Source organism: Erythrolamprus reginae, chromosome 2 (genome assembly GCF_031021105.1).
Source record: "Erythrolamprus reginae isolate rEryReg1 chromosome 2, rEryReg1.hap1, whole genome shotgun sequence".
Taxonomy (NCBI): domain Eukaryota; kingdom Metazoa; phylum Chordata; class Lepidosauria; order Squamata; family Dipsadidae; genus Erythrolamprus; species Erythrolamprus reginae.
The window spans coordinates 202,185,875-202,205,284 of record NC_091951.1 but is presented as its reverse complement, the minus strand read 5'-3'; the positions used below and the strand labels follow the sequence as shown (position 1 = coordinate 202,205,284).

Below are 19,410 nucleotides of genomic sequence, written 5' to 3'. Positions count from 1 at the left end.
TTGTGAGTTGCCCTGAGTCTTCGGAGAGGGGCGGCATACAAATCTAATACATTATTATTATTATTATTATTATTATTATTATTATTATTATTATTATTATTATTATTATTATTAGCTCCTGGGTCATTAGAAGATATTTCTGCCCCGCCGTAGCTATTTGAATCTCTGAGTCAGTCAGTAACATCTGAAAAATTGAAAGAAGTGGCAGACCAAGGCAGGGTTCCAAATTCATTATACAGTGTTCCCTTGACTTTCGCAGTGGATGCGTTCCAAGACCACCCGCGAAAGTCAAATTTCCGCGAAGTAGAGATGCGGAAGTAATTACACTATTTTTGGCTGTGAACAGTATCGCAGGACATCCCCTAACACTTCAAACCCCTAAATTACAATTTTCCATTCCCTTAACAACCTTTAGATTATTATTCACCATTATTACTGGTACTCACCATTGAAGAAGATACTTAATGATCCTGATATTTATTAACATAATTATTTATTAACAATAATTTGGCGATGACGTATGATGTCACAGGCGGGAAAAACCGTGGTATAGAAAAAAACCGGAAGTATTTTTTAATTAATTTTTTTTTTTTAAAAGCATGGTGTAGACTTTTTGCGAATGTTGGACCCGCGAAAGTCAAGGGAACACTGTACACCCAGTGATCGCTCACAATGTTGGCTAGTCATAATACAGCTCTCCACTCCATTGGGACTCTGCAGTGTGGTGAGCATCAGGCTGCTTTTATAAGAGGCACTCCTTCTTTCTCTTCTTCCAATGAAATTAAAGATCAATCAAGAAATTTTACAACGTTTCCAACGTTTGGGCTTTTTATTTTTAATGGAGATTCTTGGGGCTGGAAAAGATGGCTGAAACCTGTCATATGCATGGGTTGCTTCTGATTCACCCCCTGGGAGTTAGGGATTGCTTCCTAGGAATAGGAGTGGCTTGGCTTCTAGCTACTATCCTATCCATCCATCCTAGCAGTCAGCAGATTTGAAAGGAATCCATCAGGCCTCACTATGCATGAAAATGGTTGTAAACTGGGGTACGCCCTGTGTTTAATTCTCTATGGAGTAAGACCAATAAAATAATATAGATTTTGTTTTTATTATTATTTTTTTTACTCCTCCTCTTACATAGAATCCCTGGAACTTATTGCAACTGCTGCAGAACACTCCAATGCAGCCATCCGCAAAATGGTAAGAGTGGGTAGACTGATAGTTATCAAAGACCAGCTGTCTGGATTTTCTTTTCCTTAGAAGTAGGAGTGTTTGGGACTGGATTCAAACTGATTGAGCTCCTTGTGTCCTTACATGCATTTTTCTCTATTCGTACTCCAGAAAGTGGAATAAAGTTCAGAATCACAGCCACATTTTTAAGCCATGTTATTCTTCCCCAAACTATGTGTCCAAGTTAGTGTCTGTTATAGCTTATAGCTTGAAAGTTTACCATCTCAATTTCAAAACTAATAACACAACCAGAATTGAATATAAATATTCAGCTTGCTACCAAATGTCCCTTACCTTTTGCTCCCAATGGACAATTTTTAAATTGTAAGATCCTTCAGCACAGAAGCTGCTTTTTCTTGCACTTATGAATGTAAAATGTTTTAGGGTTTTTTTGTTTTAATTTTGACTTTTATTGTTTAAAATGTACTTATTCTGCTTAATTGTTTGAATCAGGATGGGTGATCTGGGCCTTCAATTAGACAGGCAGAAAGTATGAAAAGTTTCTTCCGTACAAGTAAAATAAAACTTGACAGCTGCAGGCAGTGTTGAATTACTTTTCTCCTTGGTCAAGATAGTTATTATTTTTAGAAGACTGTGAGGAATAAGATATGATGAACAAAAGAGTGAACCCAGGTTTGTTTAACTAAAAGAAACCCTTATAATTCAGACAAACATCAAGTCAGATGGATACCATGTCAATTATAATTAATAAAAATAATTTAGTTGAAAAACACAAGATGTTTTCTATGGGGTTTTTTATGGGTTCTTACCTATTGGGACTTGTCTTTAATTTGTCAGTTGACAGCTCAGGTTCAAGACCTGAGCATAGCGCAAGTGGAGCGAACTCCTGTTTCCTGTCCATCTTGCAATTTGAAAGCATGTAAATGCGAGCAGATTAAAAGATATCACTTTGATGGCAAGCTAATAGCATTGGGTATGGCTTTGGCATATAGCCATACTGAGCACATCACCAGGGAAATTGTCTTTAGCAATGCTTATTCTCCTGGCCAAGGAAAAGAGTCTATGGAGAGGGGCGGCATACAAATCTAATGAATGAATGAATGAATGAATGAATGAATGACATGAGCACTATGCTATCAATTGGAGCATGGCTGACAGGGAAACCTTTACCTACCTTTAGCTCAACCTGTTGCCTATTACCTCCAGATCACCCATTCGCCACAATGACCAAGTTCTGTTTTGGATTTCCTACCCAAGTTACATAGTACATATTTTTCGGAGTATAAGTCACACCGGTGTATAAGATGGACCTTATTTTTGGGGGAGGAAAATAGGAAAAAAATCTACCTACCATTCACTAATCTGGCTAGCCTCCTTTTTTTTTTAAATCTTTTTTTTTATTAGTTTTCATTACAATATAAGACTCATACAACATAAAACAAGTGTTTTGTGAATTGTGTCCACCACCAGACAAACATTCATACCCCACCACCAATCAGGGGTGTTTCTTTTATAAACCATTTTAACCCAAGAGCAAAATATCTATTTACATATTATAAAGTGATTCCAATTTGTTTCTTGTAGCTTGGTCTCGGATTCTACTCGACATGTATCGTCTTACCTTGTCCCAAGGTCCCATCAGTTGTCACAAATCAGTTTCATTAACCAAATTCATCCTTTTATCCATAATCTCAAATTGAATGTGGTCCACCATGTACTGGTACCAATTTTGCCTTGTCCATTTTGTCGCATACTCCCAACTCTGGCTAGCCTCCTTAGTCTGATGAGTCTCAACACATTATTTTATCCCCTGGTGGTTCTGTCGGGCTCTCTGGTAGAATCGTCCCAAAAATTCACAGGTACAAATTTCAGACACACACACATTTGAAAATTCAAAACAATGTTCTTTATAATGAAAATTCACTTAAACTAAGCCCTCTTTTGGTATAGCAAAGAGCACTGGTCTTCAAACAAACTGGTAATTTATACAAGTCCCTTATCAGTTCTGTGATACTTAGCTTACAGCTGTGAGGCAATTCACAGTCCTTCTTTCACAAAGTGAAACACACTTTGCTCTGGTTTAGTTTCAAAGCGGGGAAAAATCAGCACACAAAAAGTCAAAGTCAGTAAAGCAGTCACGAAACACAACGATCAGATAATCCTCCACAATGGCCAAACCCACAGACTGCTATATATAGCAGCCTCACTAATTACCACAGCCCCACCCAACCACAGGTGGCCTCATTTTCTTTGATAATAATCTCTCAGTTGTTGTTGCCTATGCATCACTCTCCTCATGCGTGGCTGTATCATTAACTCTTTTTCTAAATCCAAGGAGGAGCTAGATAATTGATCTCCTTCTGAGCTGTCTGCCACACTCCTCCTCCCTGTCACTCATGTCTTCTTGGTCAGAGGAGCCTTCATCAGCAGATTCCACCGGGGGCAAAACAGGCCTGCAGCATTTGGATGTCTCCCCCACATCCACAGTCCTTGGGGCAGGAGCAGGGCCAGAGCTAACCACAACACTGGTTAGGGCTGGAAAAACCTTTTTTGGAGGGAGTAGCAATGAAAACAAGCTTGCAAAGACCACGGGCTGGAAAAAAACTTCCGAGGGAGTAGGAATGAAAAAATCCTGCAAGCCTGGAAGATCGTTACATCGCGTTAGGGCTGAAGAACCTTTTTCAGAGGGAGAAGCAATTAAAACAAGCCTGCAAGCCAGGAAGAGCAAGGATGATTGTTAGCACCTCGTCAGGGCCGGGGGAAAAAACCTTTGAAAAAGCTACATTAGAATTATAAGACGCATCCAAATTTTCACCCTTTTTTAGAGGGGAAAAGATACGTCTTATACTCTGAAAAATATGGTATATCACAGGTGGGGAAATGTTGGTCCTCCAGGTGATATCAGAATTATAACACTCAATGGACCACAATTGTTCATTACTGAGGTGAGTCTGGAAGGGAATCCCAAAATATCTGAAACTGTTGTTCATACTATATTATTATATCTTTCAACACGATAGAGTTGTGTAGCAGTTACGAAGACATGTTTTACTCTAACTTTTCTTCTAGGAAAGAATGCACTCCCTGTTGAAAGTGTATGAGCTGCTCGGAGGTGAGGAAGACATAGTCAACCCCACCAATGAACTCATCAAGGAAGGACACATCCTGAAGCTTTCAGCTAAGAATGGCACCACCCAAGACCGCTACCTGATCTTGGTGAGAGACAGACAGGATGGGAATCTCCGCCCACTATCATTTTGGTTTACGTTTTCTAGCTATCAAGACTTGGAGAATTTGTCAGGAAAGATCTGTGCTTCTTACTGTTGTGTCTTTTTTCTTTTTTTGGTCCAGTTCAATGACCGATTGCTTTACTGTGTGCCAAAACTACGACTCATAGGCCAGAAATTTGGAGTCCGTGCTCGCATAGATGTGGAAGGAATGGAGGTAATGCAAGAAGAAGCCGTGGGAGAATTACCGTATTTTTTCGGTATAAGATGCACCAGAGTATAAGATGCACCTTAGTTTGGTGGGAGGAAAATAGGGAAAAAATAACCTGCCTATCAGGTATTCATCTGGCTAGTCATTAGTCTGGTCACATTAGTTTTCTGGTTTTGAGCTCCCATGCTTGGTTTTCATCCCATGGTTGGGGATAAAAAACAGTTTCTAAAACACTTGACTTCTCTTTATCTTCAGAGAGAGAAACAATGAGAAAATCAGGCACAGGGAGGATCGGCTTCACTAGCAAAGCAGGGAAGATTGCTTCACTCGTTAGCACCCCATTAGGTCTGAAAAAAAGCTCAGCTGATTGTTGGAGGGAGCAGCAATGAAAGAAGCAGGCAAAGGGAAGGTCACTTAGCTAGTAAAGCACAGAAGATTGCATCAGCACCTCGTTGGGGCTTAAAAAAAGCTTAATAAAAGCTACATTCGATGTATAAGAAACACCCAAATTTTCAGCCTCTTTTAGGTGGGAAAGGGGTGCATCTTATACTCCAAAAAGTACAGTAGATAAATATTCACAACAAGTAAACTGATTCACATCCGCCCTTTTGGAATAAGATTGGGGAACTATTTTAGCGCATGCAATGCAGAGAGAGAGAGAGACAGAGAGTTGGATTCACTACTACTTTTTAGTTCTACTAGGTGGGATGGAATGGAAAAGAAATACAGCCTCTTAAAAAAAAAGTGTTAACTTACTAGACAGTAATAAAACACAAAATGATATAAAATGGGTCAGAATAACTCGGGTACATTTTTATTTTATTTTCCGATTCAAATCATGAGACTGTATTCTAAATTAGTATTCAAAGGAAATCTGAATGGTTTTTAAAACATTGTGATTTAGTCAGTGCAGCCAGTGATTAAAGGGTTGGGCTGAAACTCAACCTCATGGAGAGCTCCATGGGGAACCTGGTCAGTCTCTATCCTTTAAGTTACTTTTCTGAGACTAAAAGTACCTTACATACAGTAGTCCTCAATTTAACAATGGTTCATATAGTGACCATTCAAAATTACAGCTGAAAAAAGTGACTTACCATCATTTTTTCAACACTTGCAACCGCTGCAACATCATCGTGATCATGTGATCAGACGCTTGGCAACTAATTCATATTTATGACGGTTGTGGCATCCAAGGGTCATGTGATCATCTTTTGCAGCCTTCTGACCACAAAGTCAAATTATTTTCTTTATTATTTATTTGTTTATTCAATTTTTATGCCGCCCTTCTCCTTAGACTCAGGGCGGCTTACAACATGTTAGCAATAGCACTTTTTAACAGAGCCAGCCTATTGCCCCCACAATCTGGGTCCTCATTTTACCCACCTCGGAAGGATGGAAGGCTGAGTCAACCTTGAGCCGGTGGTGAGATTTGAACAGCTGACCTGCAGATCTACAGTCAGCTTCAATGGCCTGCAGTACAGCACTCTACCTGCTGCGCCACCACGGCTCATATTTGAAAGCCAGATTCTCTTAACAACCATGTTAGCAGCTTTAACCATTTCAGTCATTAACTTAATAACCGTGGTGAGAAAAGTCATGCAAAAACTGGGCAAAATTCACTAAGCCACTGTCTGTCTTAGCAACAGAAATTTTGAGCTCCATTGGGGTCGTAAGTTGAGGACTACCTGTACATTTTCCCCAAGTTCTTTAGGGGAAAAGCAGGTTAGGCAGAAGGACAAATAAATGAGTTGAGAGGGAAATATTGGGATTGGGGAAACTGTTTCCCCCCCCCCCAAAGCGGGACCACAAAGTTAGCTATATGGTATGCAAATTTTCATTTTGGAATGGGAGTTGCCCTCGGCAAGGCAGCCTAGGGAAGGTCCACTAGGTCTACTTGCCTGTGTGTGAACCAGCCTTGTGCCTCTTTTCTTCTATGTAGTTAAAAGAGACCAGCAGCCTCAATGTGCCTCGGACCTTCCTTGTATCAGGGAAGCAGCGATCCCTAGAGCTTCAGGCCAGGTACGGATGGGACGCTTTCTCTGTCCTCTTTTCTTTTTCTCAAAGTAAGCTGATTGCCTTCTGTCGTGCAACTCATCTTTGTGACTCAGTGATGCTCATTTTCCTTTGGATCTCATTCGTAGGGAGTCTGTTAGCCTCACGTCTTGGTTGTTCTTGCTCTGCCTTCATCAAATTCCAAACCAGACTAATTGAGCAATCCTCCCATTAACACAGGACAAAATAAACACACACACACACACTCACCACTACCCCCAATGCACTCTTTTTTGGGGGGAGGGATGAGCCCTGTTATACTGCAGCTATCCCAATAAAACAACCATCTTTCTTTTTTTAGGACTGAAGAAGAGAAGCGAGACTGGATCCAGGTAAATCAGTATTGGTGCTCAAGCTATATATTTATTGCCGTGTTTGTTATTTATTAAACGGGTTTTTATAGCTACCCAATTTACACATAGTGACTTATTTGTATGGGCCAGTAAGAAAACAAAGGAAGAGTTCAGGTATTGTTACAACTGTATCCCCTTTCTTGCAATCCATGGTCTTTTAAAAAAAAAAATTAAAAGAAGGGGAGGGAGAGAGATTTCTCTTAATTAGCAAATGACTGGTATCATTCTAGATCAGTGATGATGAACCTGTTTTCCCTTGGGTGCTGAAAGAGCATGTGCCCACACCCATAATTCAATGCCTGGGGAGGGCAAAAACAGCTTTCCCCATCCCCCAAAGGCCCTCTGGAGACTGGAAACGGCCTGTTTCCCAACTTCTGGTGGGCCCAGTAGGCTCGTGTTTCACCCTACCCAGGTTCCAAAGGCTTCCCTGGAGCCGGGGGAGGGTAAAAATGCCCTCCCCCATCCCCCTGGAGGCTCTCCGGAAGCCAAAAACACCCTCCCAGAGGCTCTGTGTGAGCCAAAAATCAGCTGGCAGGCACACACAAGCACGTTGGAGCTGAGCTAGGGCAATGGCTCGCATGCCAGAAGATGTGTCTCCGTGTGCCACCTGTGGCACCCATGGCATAGGTTCGCCATCACTGTTCTAGATAAAGATCTTCTAGAGAAAGTGGATCTAGATTATATTAGAGTGGATGAGTTTCTGACGTCCAGCAGAGGGAGGGATCTTAGATCAAAATGTGTGTTGGGGGGGATAATCCTGTCTCAAATTACCATTTTGAAAGTCTGTGTTGGCACTGTACAGACTACTTTCAAACAATGCAGATCCAGAGCATTGGGCATGTATCCATGAAGATCATGTAGTGTGCACTGTGACAGACCTTACACTTTTGCACCTACCTCTGTTCCCTATCTTACAACAAGAAGGCAGAATTAGAGACAAGACATGTTTGTTGCTTTCACCATAAACCATGATGTGCCAGACAGACTCTGGGTAGAGCACTGTGTACACAGGAACTCATTAAGCCAGGTTTTACCTTTGCTTCACCGAAAAGGCGGGCCTTGTTTCTTTTCTCAGGTCTGGTCTTTCTTCCTGTGTCCATTTTGTAATCAAAGATATATCATTAAATCCATAGGCGATACAGGCTACAATTCAGAAACACGAACAGACGCTGGAAATGTTCAAGCAGCTTGCCAGCGAAGATGAAACACCGCCTAATTCACCCGTGAGTCACAGTTTTGTGTGTGTCAGGGAGAGCTAGAATAAAAGAGAGAATGGGTGAGACCGGCAAAAATGTACTGGTGCAATGTATCAATGTGTATGTCAGTGTGCCTCAGTTGAGAGATGTTTATAGGATTGGCTGTAGCCTGTATTTGAATTAATGAAAAGGCAAAAAAACTGCAGCAGCTCATTACAGTTACGTTAAAATAAAAACGATATTGTGCTGTCTGGGTACCTTTCTGCTGATCAGCACAATTTCTCACAATTTTGCTTAGCTAGTTATAACTTTTCTTGATTATTCATGGCACCGGACCAGGGTATCTACGAGACCGCCTTCTGCCGCACGAATCCCAGCAACCGGTTAGGTCCCACAGAGTTGGTCTCCTTCGGGTCCCGTCAACTAAACAATGTCGTTTGGCGGGACCCAGGGGAAGAGCCTTCTCTGTGGTGGCTCCGACCCTCTGGAATCAGCTCCCTCCAGAGATTAGAACTGCCCCCACCCTCCTTGCCTTTTGTAAACTCCTTAAAACCCATCTCTGCCGTCAAGTGTGGGGGAACTGAAACATCTCCCCCTGCCTATGTAGTTTTTGTGTATGATGACTGTATATATGTTTTTATATATTGGGGTTTCTTGTTTTTTAGACTTTTTAAAATGTATTACTGTTATTTTAGATTCCATCTATTAGATTTGTTGCTATATACAGTATTGTTTTTATCATTGCTGTGAGCCGCCCCGAGTCTACGGAGAGGGGCGGCATACAAATCTAATAAATAATAATAATTCCTCTGGGGATGTTTTCCAACCTTGGCAATTTTCAGGCGTGTGAACTTCAACTCGGTTTTCTTCAATGGGCAGGCTGGCTGTGGAATTCTGGAACTTGAAGGCTAAACAATGGAAATTTCCAAGGTTGGGCAACAGTGCTGTAGAGTTCAGTTCCTCATACTCAGCAATTTTTAAGATGAGTGCACTTCAACTCCCAGAATTCTCCAGGAAAGGGAGTCTACATATCTCAGAATTGCTGAGCATGAGAAACACTGCTATAGAGTATACACTTTTACCAGGTATTACTTCTATAAATTCTTTCAGTCAGATTTATGCCACTGCTAGACATTGCAAGTTTGTTTTTTTTAAACACAGTCTCCAGAGAATTTGGATTAGTCTCTGAGCCACAAATAATTGCTTGTGTTACATCTCCTCCCCCTTTGTGACTTCAAATATATTAGCCGTTTGCCTGAGCACTGAAATATGCATCGAGGTTCTTGATGTGAATAGGTTTGTTTTAATCCTACCCCTCCCTCCCTCTGCTCCATACTGCAGGGCTGTGAGTTGGGCCGGAGGGCACCCACGCCAATCCGGGAAAAAGAGGTGACCTTGTGTATGCAGTGCAAAGAGCCCTTCAACGCTCTCACCAAACGGAGACATCATTGTCGGGCCTGTGGCCATGTGAGTGGTTTCCCCCTCTATATTCTAAATCCCCTCTTCCCAGTTTCCTTGGTGGAGGGGGGCAAGGTACAGCTCTCAGCTTTGCAATTAGGTTGTGCTCATAAGGAGCCACTTTGGTCTTGTCTTCCGCGAAGCCTTTCTGTCTTGATTTGTCTGCTCTGGGATGTGAGCATCAGGGGGCATGCATTTCAGCCGGAGTACAGGAGGCCTAGATCCAGCCACTTTCCCGAAGTTCAAGTTTATTATACAGGATTATTATTCTGGGGTAAAATTGAAGAGAGTGTTGGCACAAATGTTACCTTGAGTTCTTCAGCAACCTGGTAAATTTGGAGTGTTCTGAGCTCTTTAAGAACTTATCCAATTCTGTAATAACATGAAGCATTGCCTTGCTCTTTACCTCATTCCCTGGAGCCTCCAGGTCCTCCCACTTCTCCATGTGTTCACCTGCTTAAACCAGGTGAGCAGAAAAAGGGGGAGCAGAAAGTTTTTATGTTTTGTTTTTTTCCCAGAGAGGACCCTCCAAGATTCATTCATTCATTCATTCATTCATTCATTCATTCATCTATCTGCCACGATCCCTGCAGACTACTAAGATACACACAACAACAAAAAATAAAATAAAAACAACCTAACCAACGTCTAAACTAAAGCACTGGTGTACTGCTGAATGTGTGTCTTATCTGTTTCAATCAGTGTACCACAACAAGGGTGGACACTCTCTTCTATATGGATCAAACCCCTGGTACGTCACTGCCCATGCAATTTAAGACTGTCCAATGGTCTTGAGGAAAGGCCAAATGGACATGTTCAAAAGCATCAAATATTCAGCATAGATCTATAAAAGCACAAGCAGAGATCGCCAAGGGCTACTCATTGCAAGGAAATTAAGTAGAAAAGGTTCAATACAGTAATCAGTACAGATTTAAAGAAAAATAATACATTTAATTCTAAAAGATTAACCAAAGATTAAAACAATATCCTATCAATAAAAAAGTATAATAGATTTGACCTTCATTGTCATTTAGAATATGCTGACATTATACATCAGTGTTTCCCAAGCTTGGCCACTTGAAGATATCTGGACTTCAACTCCCAGAATTCCCCAGCCAGCATTCGCTGGCTGGGGTATTCTGGGAGTTGAAGTCCAGATATCTTCAAGTGGCCAAGCTTGGGAAACACTGTTATACATGATATGAGTTTTCTTATCTGATGAAAGGAAGACAGTGAGAATGTTCTCACTTTGTCCTACAGGAGAAATAGGGATTAGCTGGTAATCAGGGCAAAGAGCAGATGGTCTCAGTAACACCTTCACTGCAAGACCAAGTTCTTTTTAGATTGGGGGACTATGGTAAATCTCTCAGTAATACCTGTAGAGGGCAATCCACCCGGGAGACTGATCCAGCTCCTGGCCTGGTGCATGGTAAGAAGAGAAGAAGCAGCTGGAAATTTGGTGGCCTGCTTCAAGTAGCCGTCTTAACCATTGTCTAGAACAGTGGTTCTCAACCTCTGGGGTCAGGACCCCTTTGGGGATCGAATGACCATTTCACAGGGGTTGCCTAATTTCCCATGGTGTTAGGAACTAAGGTTTTTATTCTGGCGCCTTGGAACATAGTTTTACAATCCGACCAATCAGGCCTTTACAGTGGGGGTGTCCCTCTGACCTTCCCTGCCAATCAGCTTAAAGCTCTGTTGGGAGAATTGGTGCTAGACTTATGGCTGGGGGTCATCACAACATGAGGAGCTGAATTAATGGGTTGCAGCATTAGAAAAGTTGAGACCTGCTTCCCAGCATTGTTCCAAGGTTGGAGAACAGACTGAAATCCTTTCTGGCCAGCCTGCTTGAGTATGGGAGAGAAGAGCAGTTGAAGGGTCCAGTGTGAAAGAGCCCTAAAACTTCCTCTAGATCAGGGGTCTCCAACCGTGTCAACTTTAAGCCTGGCAACTCCCAAAATTCCCCAGCCACTGCCAAGGTTGGAGACCCATGATCTTGGGTGCCTACCACTACTGATGGCCACTTGTCCTCCTGCAGGTTGTCTGTGGAAAATGTTCAGAGTTCCGGGCCCGCTTGGTGTACGACAACAACCGGACAAACCGTGTGTGCACTGACTGTTACACCACGCTTCATGGCTCCCCTGCCAGCCCTGTGCCCCACCCCAACACTCCCCAACGTCGAAAATCCATTCTGGAGGTAAGAGTAGTATTTCTGTCTAAGGCTGCCTTTACTGTATTTGTGCTATGATTGCTTATCTTCCTGTTTTTATTGAGACTTCCTTCTAAGTCTCCTGTCACACATTTAATTTCAAACAGGATTCTTACTCTTCAGCGAACACCCGTTTTCCTTTTAGGCTTGTACAACAAAAATAGTCAAGTTTTGTAACTTGAGTAGAATTCTAATGAAAGTTTGTGGGTGGAAGAGAGAATATATGCAGAGTTTTCTTCGGACCAGCTGCCTGCTGGCTTTCTTTGATAGGACACTTTGGAAGGAGTTTTCATTCTTTAAATCTATTTCTTGCAGCTCTTTATGCATATTTTCTTATGCACTAATGCCAGCTACTGAATAATAATATTGAAGGTTTTTTTTGTCTCTGCTGCCTGAGATGTTTTTGAAGGATTCTAAAAAGTAACCTTGAACTTGGTTTTTTATGGACAGTTCCAGCAGGAGCAAATGGCAACAGAGTAGAGAGAACTTGGGAGAATCTTACAATAGCATTTAGACTTATATACCACTTCATAGTGCTTTTACAGCCCTCTCTAAGCGGTTTACAGAATCAGCCTATTGCCCCCAACAATCTGGGTCCTCATTTTACCCACCTCAGAAGAATGGGAGGCTGAGTCAACCTTGTGCCGGTGGTGAGATTTGAACTGCTGAACTACAGCTAGCAGTTACCTAAAGTAGCCTACAATGCTGCACCCTAACTACAGTGCCACCCCGGCTCTTACAGTGTCTCTTTGAAATGCCTTCGCTTCCCGATCCCTCATTTTCTCTTCCATTTGCCTGTCTCTCATCAGCTTGTCCTGTTTCTTACTCTTTCCAATTAGAACCTTCTACTTGAACTGTGTGTTATTTTATTGTCTTGCCTTTGAATGACCAATTAGAATAGATATAAGCCGCTTCTGCATTTACAAAATGCTATTTGATTACTTGAAGAAGTTTTGAAAGTGCCAGTCTGTCTGTTTCGTCTCTATGTATGGCAGATTAGGTTGGTAAGATCTGTGGTTGAGTGAAATCTGACCCTTGGTTGTCTACCATTCGAGCCAAGTGATGAGGAACCTGTGACTTCCTGGTATTGATGAACTACAACCCCAAGAAGCTCTACAGGCATGGTCAATACTACGGGAGCTGTTAATATAGCAGCAATAGCAGATGAGGAAGAAAAATCAGATTCCCTCATCTGTACACTTAATCCAGGGAAGGGAAGCTACAGTATGATCCCTTTATGAATTGTGAGAGTGGAAGTTCCAGATTATTAATCTAGGTAATTATTAGTTATTATCTAATTAATAAGTCCACAAGTCATAAAGGGGCCGTAGTTCCCCACCCCTGCTCCAATTGCTAGATTTCATGCGTTTGTGGTGTAGCACATGTAGCAGAGATCTTGGTGGATAATATCTAGTAATGTATGTTTGCATGAAACGTGGATGATTGGTTTCGTAAATGAATTGGAGTTTTAGAAAATGATGTTTGCCAGATTTTCTTGCGTGATTTTAGACTGATGTTTTTCAGTATTTTAAATGTTAAGATTTCTTGCCTATTTTTGTATTTGCTATGTTGTAAGCCGCTCTGAGTCTCAGGAGAAGGGTGGCATAGAAATCTAGTAAATAAAATAAAATATTGCAGAAATATATGAATATTTATTTCTGATGAAAGGAATTCTTCATAAGGACTTATGGAACTGTATAATTTCTTATGAATCCAATGACCTGTGAATCAAAAACAATTTCTTATATAACTGTGTAATTATAGTTTTGGCACTTTGTCATGTTTTATTGTTGTTTGTAACATAAAATTTGAAAATAAAAATTATTTTAAAAAATTAAAAAATATCTACTTTCCTGCTCTTCCTACAGAAACAAGCCTCCGTGGTAGCAGAGAATAGTGTGATCTGCAGTTTCTTGCACTACATGGAGAAAGGAGGGAAAGCTTGGCACAAAGGCTGGTTTGTCATCCCTGAAAATGAACCTCTAGTGTTATACATCTATGGAGCTCCTCAGGTAGGGAAGGGCCTCTCTGCCCTTCTGCCATTTACTTTTGGCCCCTTGCTTTAACCTAACCTGGAAGACAGCAAGGTGGCTTCTTTTGTGTAAAGAATGCCAACCCCGTTCCAGGGTGTAGAGTCGGGGGCGGGTAATAACTTACCTTGCTGCTGGTCGCCGCATGGGTGTGCCTCATAGGCTGGCATATGCGTACTGTTGAAAAAATCGTATTATTTTTTTAAATTAAAGCCGAAAACAAGATGATGACACTTGGCTTCTGCGCATTCTTAGAAGATAGACGGATAGACAGATTAGATACAGACAGACAGACAGACAGACAGACAGACAGACAGATATAGATAGATTAGATAGATAGATAGATAGATAGATAGATAGATAGATAGATAGATAGATAGATAGATAGATAGATAAGATAGATATGATAGATAGATAGATAGATAGATAGATAGATTAGATAGATAGATAGATAGATAGATAGATAGATAGATAGATAGATAGATAGATAGATAGATAGATAGATTAGAGAGAGAGAGAGAGATGGTGGTGCCCACCAACTGAACCGGGTTGGTGATGTTGTCATGACATCAGCAGTGGTTCGCTACCAGTTCAAGCAAACCGATCCAAACAGGAAGAACCCACCCCTGGTTTAGAGTAAGAACCCTACTCATACATTTTAAGATGATGGTTGGCAACACTCATAGATTGCACTTTCTTTTTAATAGCACTAAGTGAACAGCAGTGACATGGAGTGTGAGTTTAGTTGGGGATGCATGATAAGCATCAAAAAGGCCCAGTGCACCTATTTTGCTCATAGCTTATTTGAGTGTTGCCTCTTGGAATTATGGGACTGAAAGGCTTTTGGATGAGAATAGGGCTCTGAGGCTTCAGGAAAAAAGGGCTGGATGGCTGCATTCAGACCACCAGTTGTCTTCTGTTGACCTCAAGGGTGCCTCATGTCACCTTCTCCCCAAAAACCAATGGGCTCACCTGATGCAAATGCTCAGTTAGTTTTGAATCCCTTTGGCAAAAGAGAAGTCTAAAGCTTTCACAAAGTCTTAAAAACACACCTGTTCCAACAGGCTTGGGGTCATTGAATTTTAACAGCTACCCTGGCCTATGAGTGAATGGAATGTGGATGATTGGTTTTTAAATGAATTAGAGGGTTTAGAACATAATTTTGTGTTAGATTTTTAATATAATGATGTTTTTAGTATTTAAATGTTAAGATTTCTTATATACTGTATTTCATATTTCCCCTGTTGTAAGCTGCCCTGAGTCTCAGGACAGGGGCAGCATAGAAATATATACAGTGATACCTTGTCTTACAAACTTAATTGGTTCCGGGATGAGGTTCTTAAGGTGAAAAGTTTGTAAGATGAAACAATGTTTCCCATAGGAATCAATGGAAAAGCGATTAATGCGTGCAAGCCCTAAATTCACCCCTTTTGCCATACGAAGCACCCGTTTTTGCACTGCTGGGATTCCCCTGAGGCCCCCCTCCATGGGAAACCCCACCTCTGGACTTCTATGTTTTTGCAATGCTGCAGGGGAATCTCAGCAGGGGAATCCCAGCATCACAAATATGAGCGCTTCGCTGGCAACGGAAGTCCAGAGGTGGGGTTTCCCAGCGAAGGGAGCATCAGAAAAACACCGAAGTCCTCAAAATCCCACCTCTGGACCTCTATGTTTTTGCGATGCTGCGATTTCACTGAGGATCCCCTTGCTGGGAGGGGAAAAACGGGTGCTTCGCTGGCAATGGAAGTCCAGAGACGGGGCATCCCAGCGGTGGCGGTGGGTTTGTAAGGTGAAAATAGTTTGTAAGAAGAGGCAAAAAAATCTTAAACCCCAGGTTTGTATCTCGAAAAGTTTGTATGACGAGGCGTTTGTAACATGAGGCATCACTGTATATGTGTGTGTGTGTGTATGGATAACATATTTTTGCTGATAATGAAAAGGGAGATTACTATAGATCTATTTTGGGCTTATTCACACCCGTACTGGGATTTGGGACTCTGCCTTTTTTTTTAGTATTTGAATGTTTAGTATTTAAAAGTCTAGGCTACAGGCTCATCTCCTGTATCAGCTTGGACCAGGGAAGGGTTATGTGAGATTTTTTGCTGAGTCACCCTGGTATATGGAAGGAGCATCAAAAAGGCAAAAAGGAAGCTGTGATGCCCCAGGGTGACTCGACACAAAATCACTCAGATACACAGATACACACACACACACAGATATATATCACTCAAAAAATAAAGGGAACACTCAAAGAACACATCCTAGATCTGAACGAATGAAATATTCTCATTGAATACTTTGTTCTGTACAAAGTTTGAATGTGCTGACAACATGTGAAATTGATTGTCAATCAGTGTTGCTTCCTAAGTGGACAGTTTGATTTCACAGAAGTTGGATTTACTTGGAGTTATACAGTATTGTGTTGTTTAAGCGTTCCCTTTATTTTTTGAGCAGTGTTTATCACACACACACACAATGAATAAATAAGTGAATGAATTAAAAAACTCAGCTCATAGTCAGTTTAGGGGGGCTGTCTATCACTCATTGTGTCTCTTGCTCTGTCATCCTGCAGGATGTGAAAGCCCTGCGCTCGATGCCTCTGATTGGGTTTGAAGTCAACCTTCCCGAGCCCAGTGAACGGGTGGACCGGCGCCATGCCTTCCGGATCAGCCAGAGCCACCTGTGTTGGTATTTCAGCCCTGAGACTGAGGAGCTGCGGCAGCGGTGGATGGAAGTGTTGAGCAGGGCAGGCCGCGGAGAAGAGGCGAAGACGCCGCCTTCCATTTTGGAGGCCGATGAGGATACAGAAGCAGAGAGGACCTGAGGCGTGGGCCTGAGGAACTGGGGAAAATGGACTCTGCCCACATGGGGACCTTGCTCACTATTCTCTGACCCAGTGTTTCCCAACCTTGACCACTTGAAGATATCTGGACTTCAACTCCCAGAATTCCCCAGCCAGCGAATGCTGGCTGGGGAATTCGGGGAGTTGAAGTCCAGATATCTTCAAGTGGCCAAGGTTGGGAAACACTGCTCTGACCAGTATACTTGAAACTATTTTTCCTCCTCCTTCCTCTTTCTCTCCAGCACTTTCTCGGTTCTTTTTGTCAGCATCCACCATAGCCGTCTGACCTGCCCTCAGCCATGATGTTCTTCTCAGCCATAACCCATAGGGACAAAGCACATACACTGAGATTTGCTCCAGGCCAGTCCTTCCCACCCCATAGCATGCAGTAAACCCACACGCCCCCCCCGAATTTAAGTTTCTTTTCATGTTCTCTTCTATGCATGGAAAAAAACTGATTTGAGAAAGTGACTTCTTCTTCTTCCCCCTTGGACCAAGATCCGTTCTTCCAATTCCCCCACTGCTTATTTAGCACTTACTGAACTCCAGTGATTTGGGAAGACAAAAATGGGGGGCAGTGTCCTTTCTCAAGTTATCTGTTTGCCTCTTTGTTTGATAACTTATTCCTCTATTTCCCCTTGGTGTTTCAGTCCATTGCAGATTTTGATATAGGTAGACAATTTTCCATTGTAACTTGAAGCCATTCTACCAGTCTTGATTTTTTGTGCCAAATGGGAGTAAAACTGGGTTGGGTTAGATTGAGAGAAGAAGGAAAAAAGGTGGTCTTTACAGCTGCACAGGTCTGTACAGCTTCGCTCTTTAGGGTAAGTTCTTCATCGCAAGACCTCATGAGTTGGCTACATCCCCTTATTAATTCTCTGCTACAACTCTGTGGAATCCTAAGAATTATTTCAGTTCCAGGGAATTCAAGATATAAAATCCTCCAGGAGCCATTTGGATAATATCCACTCTTCTAATTTGGCCCTTTTTTTTCCAATTAAATTGAATGACAAAATAGAGCTACTATTAATGGACCATCAGGTGGGTGCTTTTGTGTATTGTTGGACCGGATCTCCTATCATTGTTTCATCACTTGGCCACATTGGCAAGAACTGATGGAAGTTGAGAGTCCTGCAACCTCTGGAGGGTCATATCTCACCCACTACTAAAAATGCATATATAAAATGTCATATTTCTGAGGATCGTGGAGCATAGACAGGCTAAGGGAGAAAGTTTGTACAGTGAACAGTAGGATGCTAGAGACTACATGCATTAAGTGGGAATTCGACTAAGAGTTTACAAGAGTTCAGAGACTTTAAATCTCTTACAAGAGTCCACAGAGATTCATTTCAGTGTCAGCATTTCATTCCAACTTATTTAATAATGGGTCTATGCCGCCAGTGACTTGTGAACTGTCAATAATGGAGCTGGGGAGATTAGACTTCTTGGGTCAAAGCAAAAGATGCCGAATGAAATTCTCAAATTTATCAGCAACTTCCAGTTTAAGTGGCCTATGGGAGAGAAGGAGGAAGAGTTGAGAATATACACTGCTCAAAAAAGTAAAGGGAACACTTAACACAATATAATCCCCAAGTAAATCAAACCTGTGAAATCAAACTCTCCACTTAGGAAGCAAAACTGATTGACAATCAATTTCATTTTGTTGTCTGCATATTCAACTTTGTACAGAACAAAGTGTTCAATGAGAATATTTCATTCATTCAGATCTAGGATGTGTTATTTGAGTGTGTCCCTTTATTTTTTTGAGCAGTATATTTTGCCTTGGGATTCTTTTTAAGAGTTGGTGAAATGCAGACCGGGGTCAAATTGATGAACAGACTGCCAAAGTCTTGGCTCAAGAGCCACAAATATTAGAATATGGTGCTAGTGCAATATTAATTTCTCCATTAACACATACTGTGGTCTTTGCCTTATGACCACAGTTGAGCCAGATTGCCAAGTGAAAGTTAAATGCTTTTGCCCCGTTTTAGGATCTTTCTTGCCACACAGTTGTTAAGTGAATTGTTGCAGTTTTGTAGTTAAGTGAACCTGGTTTCTCTGGTCACAAAATATGACCCCGGGATACTGCAACTATCATAAATATGAGTCAATTGCCAAGCATATGAATTTTGATCACACAACCATGGGGATGCTGCAATGGTTGTTAAGTGTGAGAAACTGTCATATTTCACTTTTTCAGTGCCATTGTAACTTCAAACATCCACTAAATGAACTGTTGTAAGTTGAGAACTACCTATATAAGCAAAAGCAGCCTTTTTCAATGACCAAATTCAGAGCTCACGGAGTTGTTTACAGCCATGGTGGTAGCACAGTGGTGTAGAATGCAGTATTGCAGGCTCTTAACTGCCAACTGCCAGTAGTTCAATCCTGACCGACTCAAAGTTGATCCAGCCTTTTCCGTTCTACCAAGTTCGGTAAAATAAGGTCCCCGATTGTTGGGGAGCAATATGCTGACTCTGTTAGAACAGTGTTTCCCAACCTTGGCAACTTGAAGGTATCTGGACTTCAACTCCCAGAAATCCCCAGCCAGCATTCGCTGGCTGGGGAATTCTGGGAGTTGAAGTCCAATTATCTTCAAGTTGCCAAGGTTGGGAAACACTGTGTTAGAGGACTGTGAAGC

The 19,410-nt window shown here is 41.8% G+C and overlaps 1 protein-coding gene across 2 annotated transcripts in view; it reads left to right on the top strand.

Moving 5' to 3' along the window:
- FGD1 (FYVE, RhoGEF and PH domain containing 1) overlaps positions 1 to 17,809 on the top strand; it is a 101,907-nt gene extending 84,098 nt beyond the window's left edge. For both annotated transcript variants that reach the window (XM_070741290.1, XM_070741291.1), the window contains exons 9-18: positions 1,142 to 1,200; positions 4,261 to 4,407; positions 4,543 to 4,635; positions 6,569 to 6,648; positions 6,983 to 7,013; positions 8,168 to 8,257; positions 9,572 to 9,697; positions 11,727 to 11,885; positions 13,766 to 13,909; positions 16,500 to 17,809. In XM_070741290.1, coding sequence (XP_070597391.1) covers positions 1,142 to 1,200; positions 4,261 to 4,407; positions 4,543 to 4,635; positions 6,569 to 6,648; positions 6,983 to 7,013; positions 8,168 to 8,257; positions 9,572 to 9,697; positions 11,727 to 11,885; positions 13,766 to 13,909; positions 16,500 to 16,751 — 1,181 coding nt within the window. In that variant the 3' untranslated portion in view covers positions 16,752 to 17,809. The remainder of the gene's footprint in view (positions 1 to 1,141; positions 1,201 to 4,260; positions 4,408 to 4,542; positions 4,636 to 6,568; positions 6,649 to 6,982; positions 7,014 to 8,167; positions 8,258 to 9,571; positions 9,698 to 11,726; positions 11,886 to 13,765; positions 13,910 to 16,499) is intronic.
- Positions 17,810 to 19,410: the final 1,601 nt, after the last annotated feature.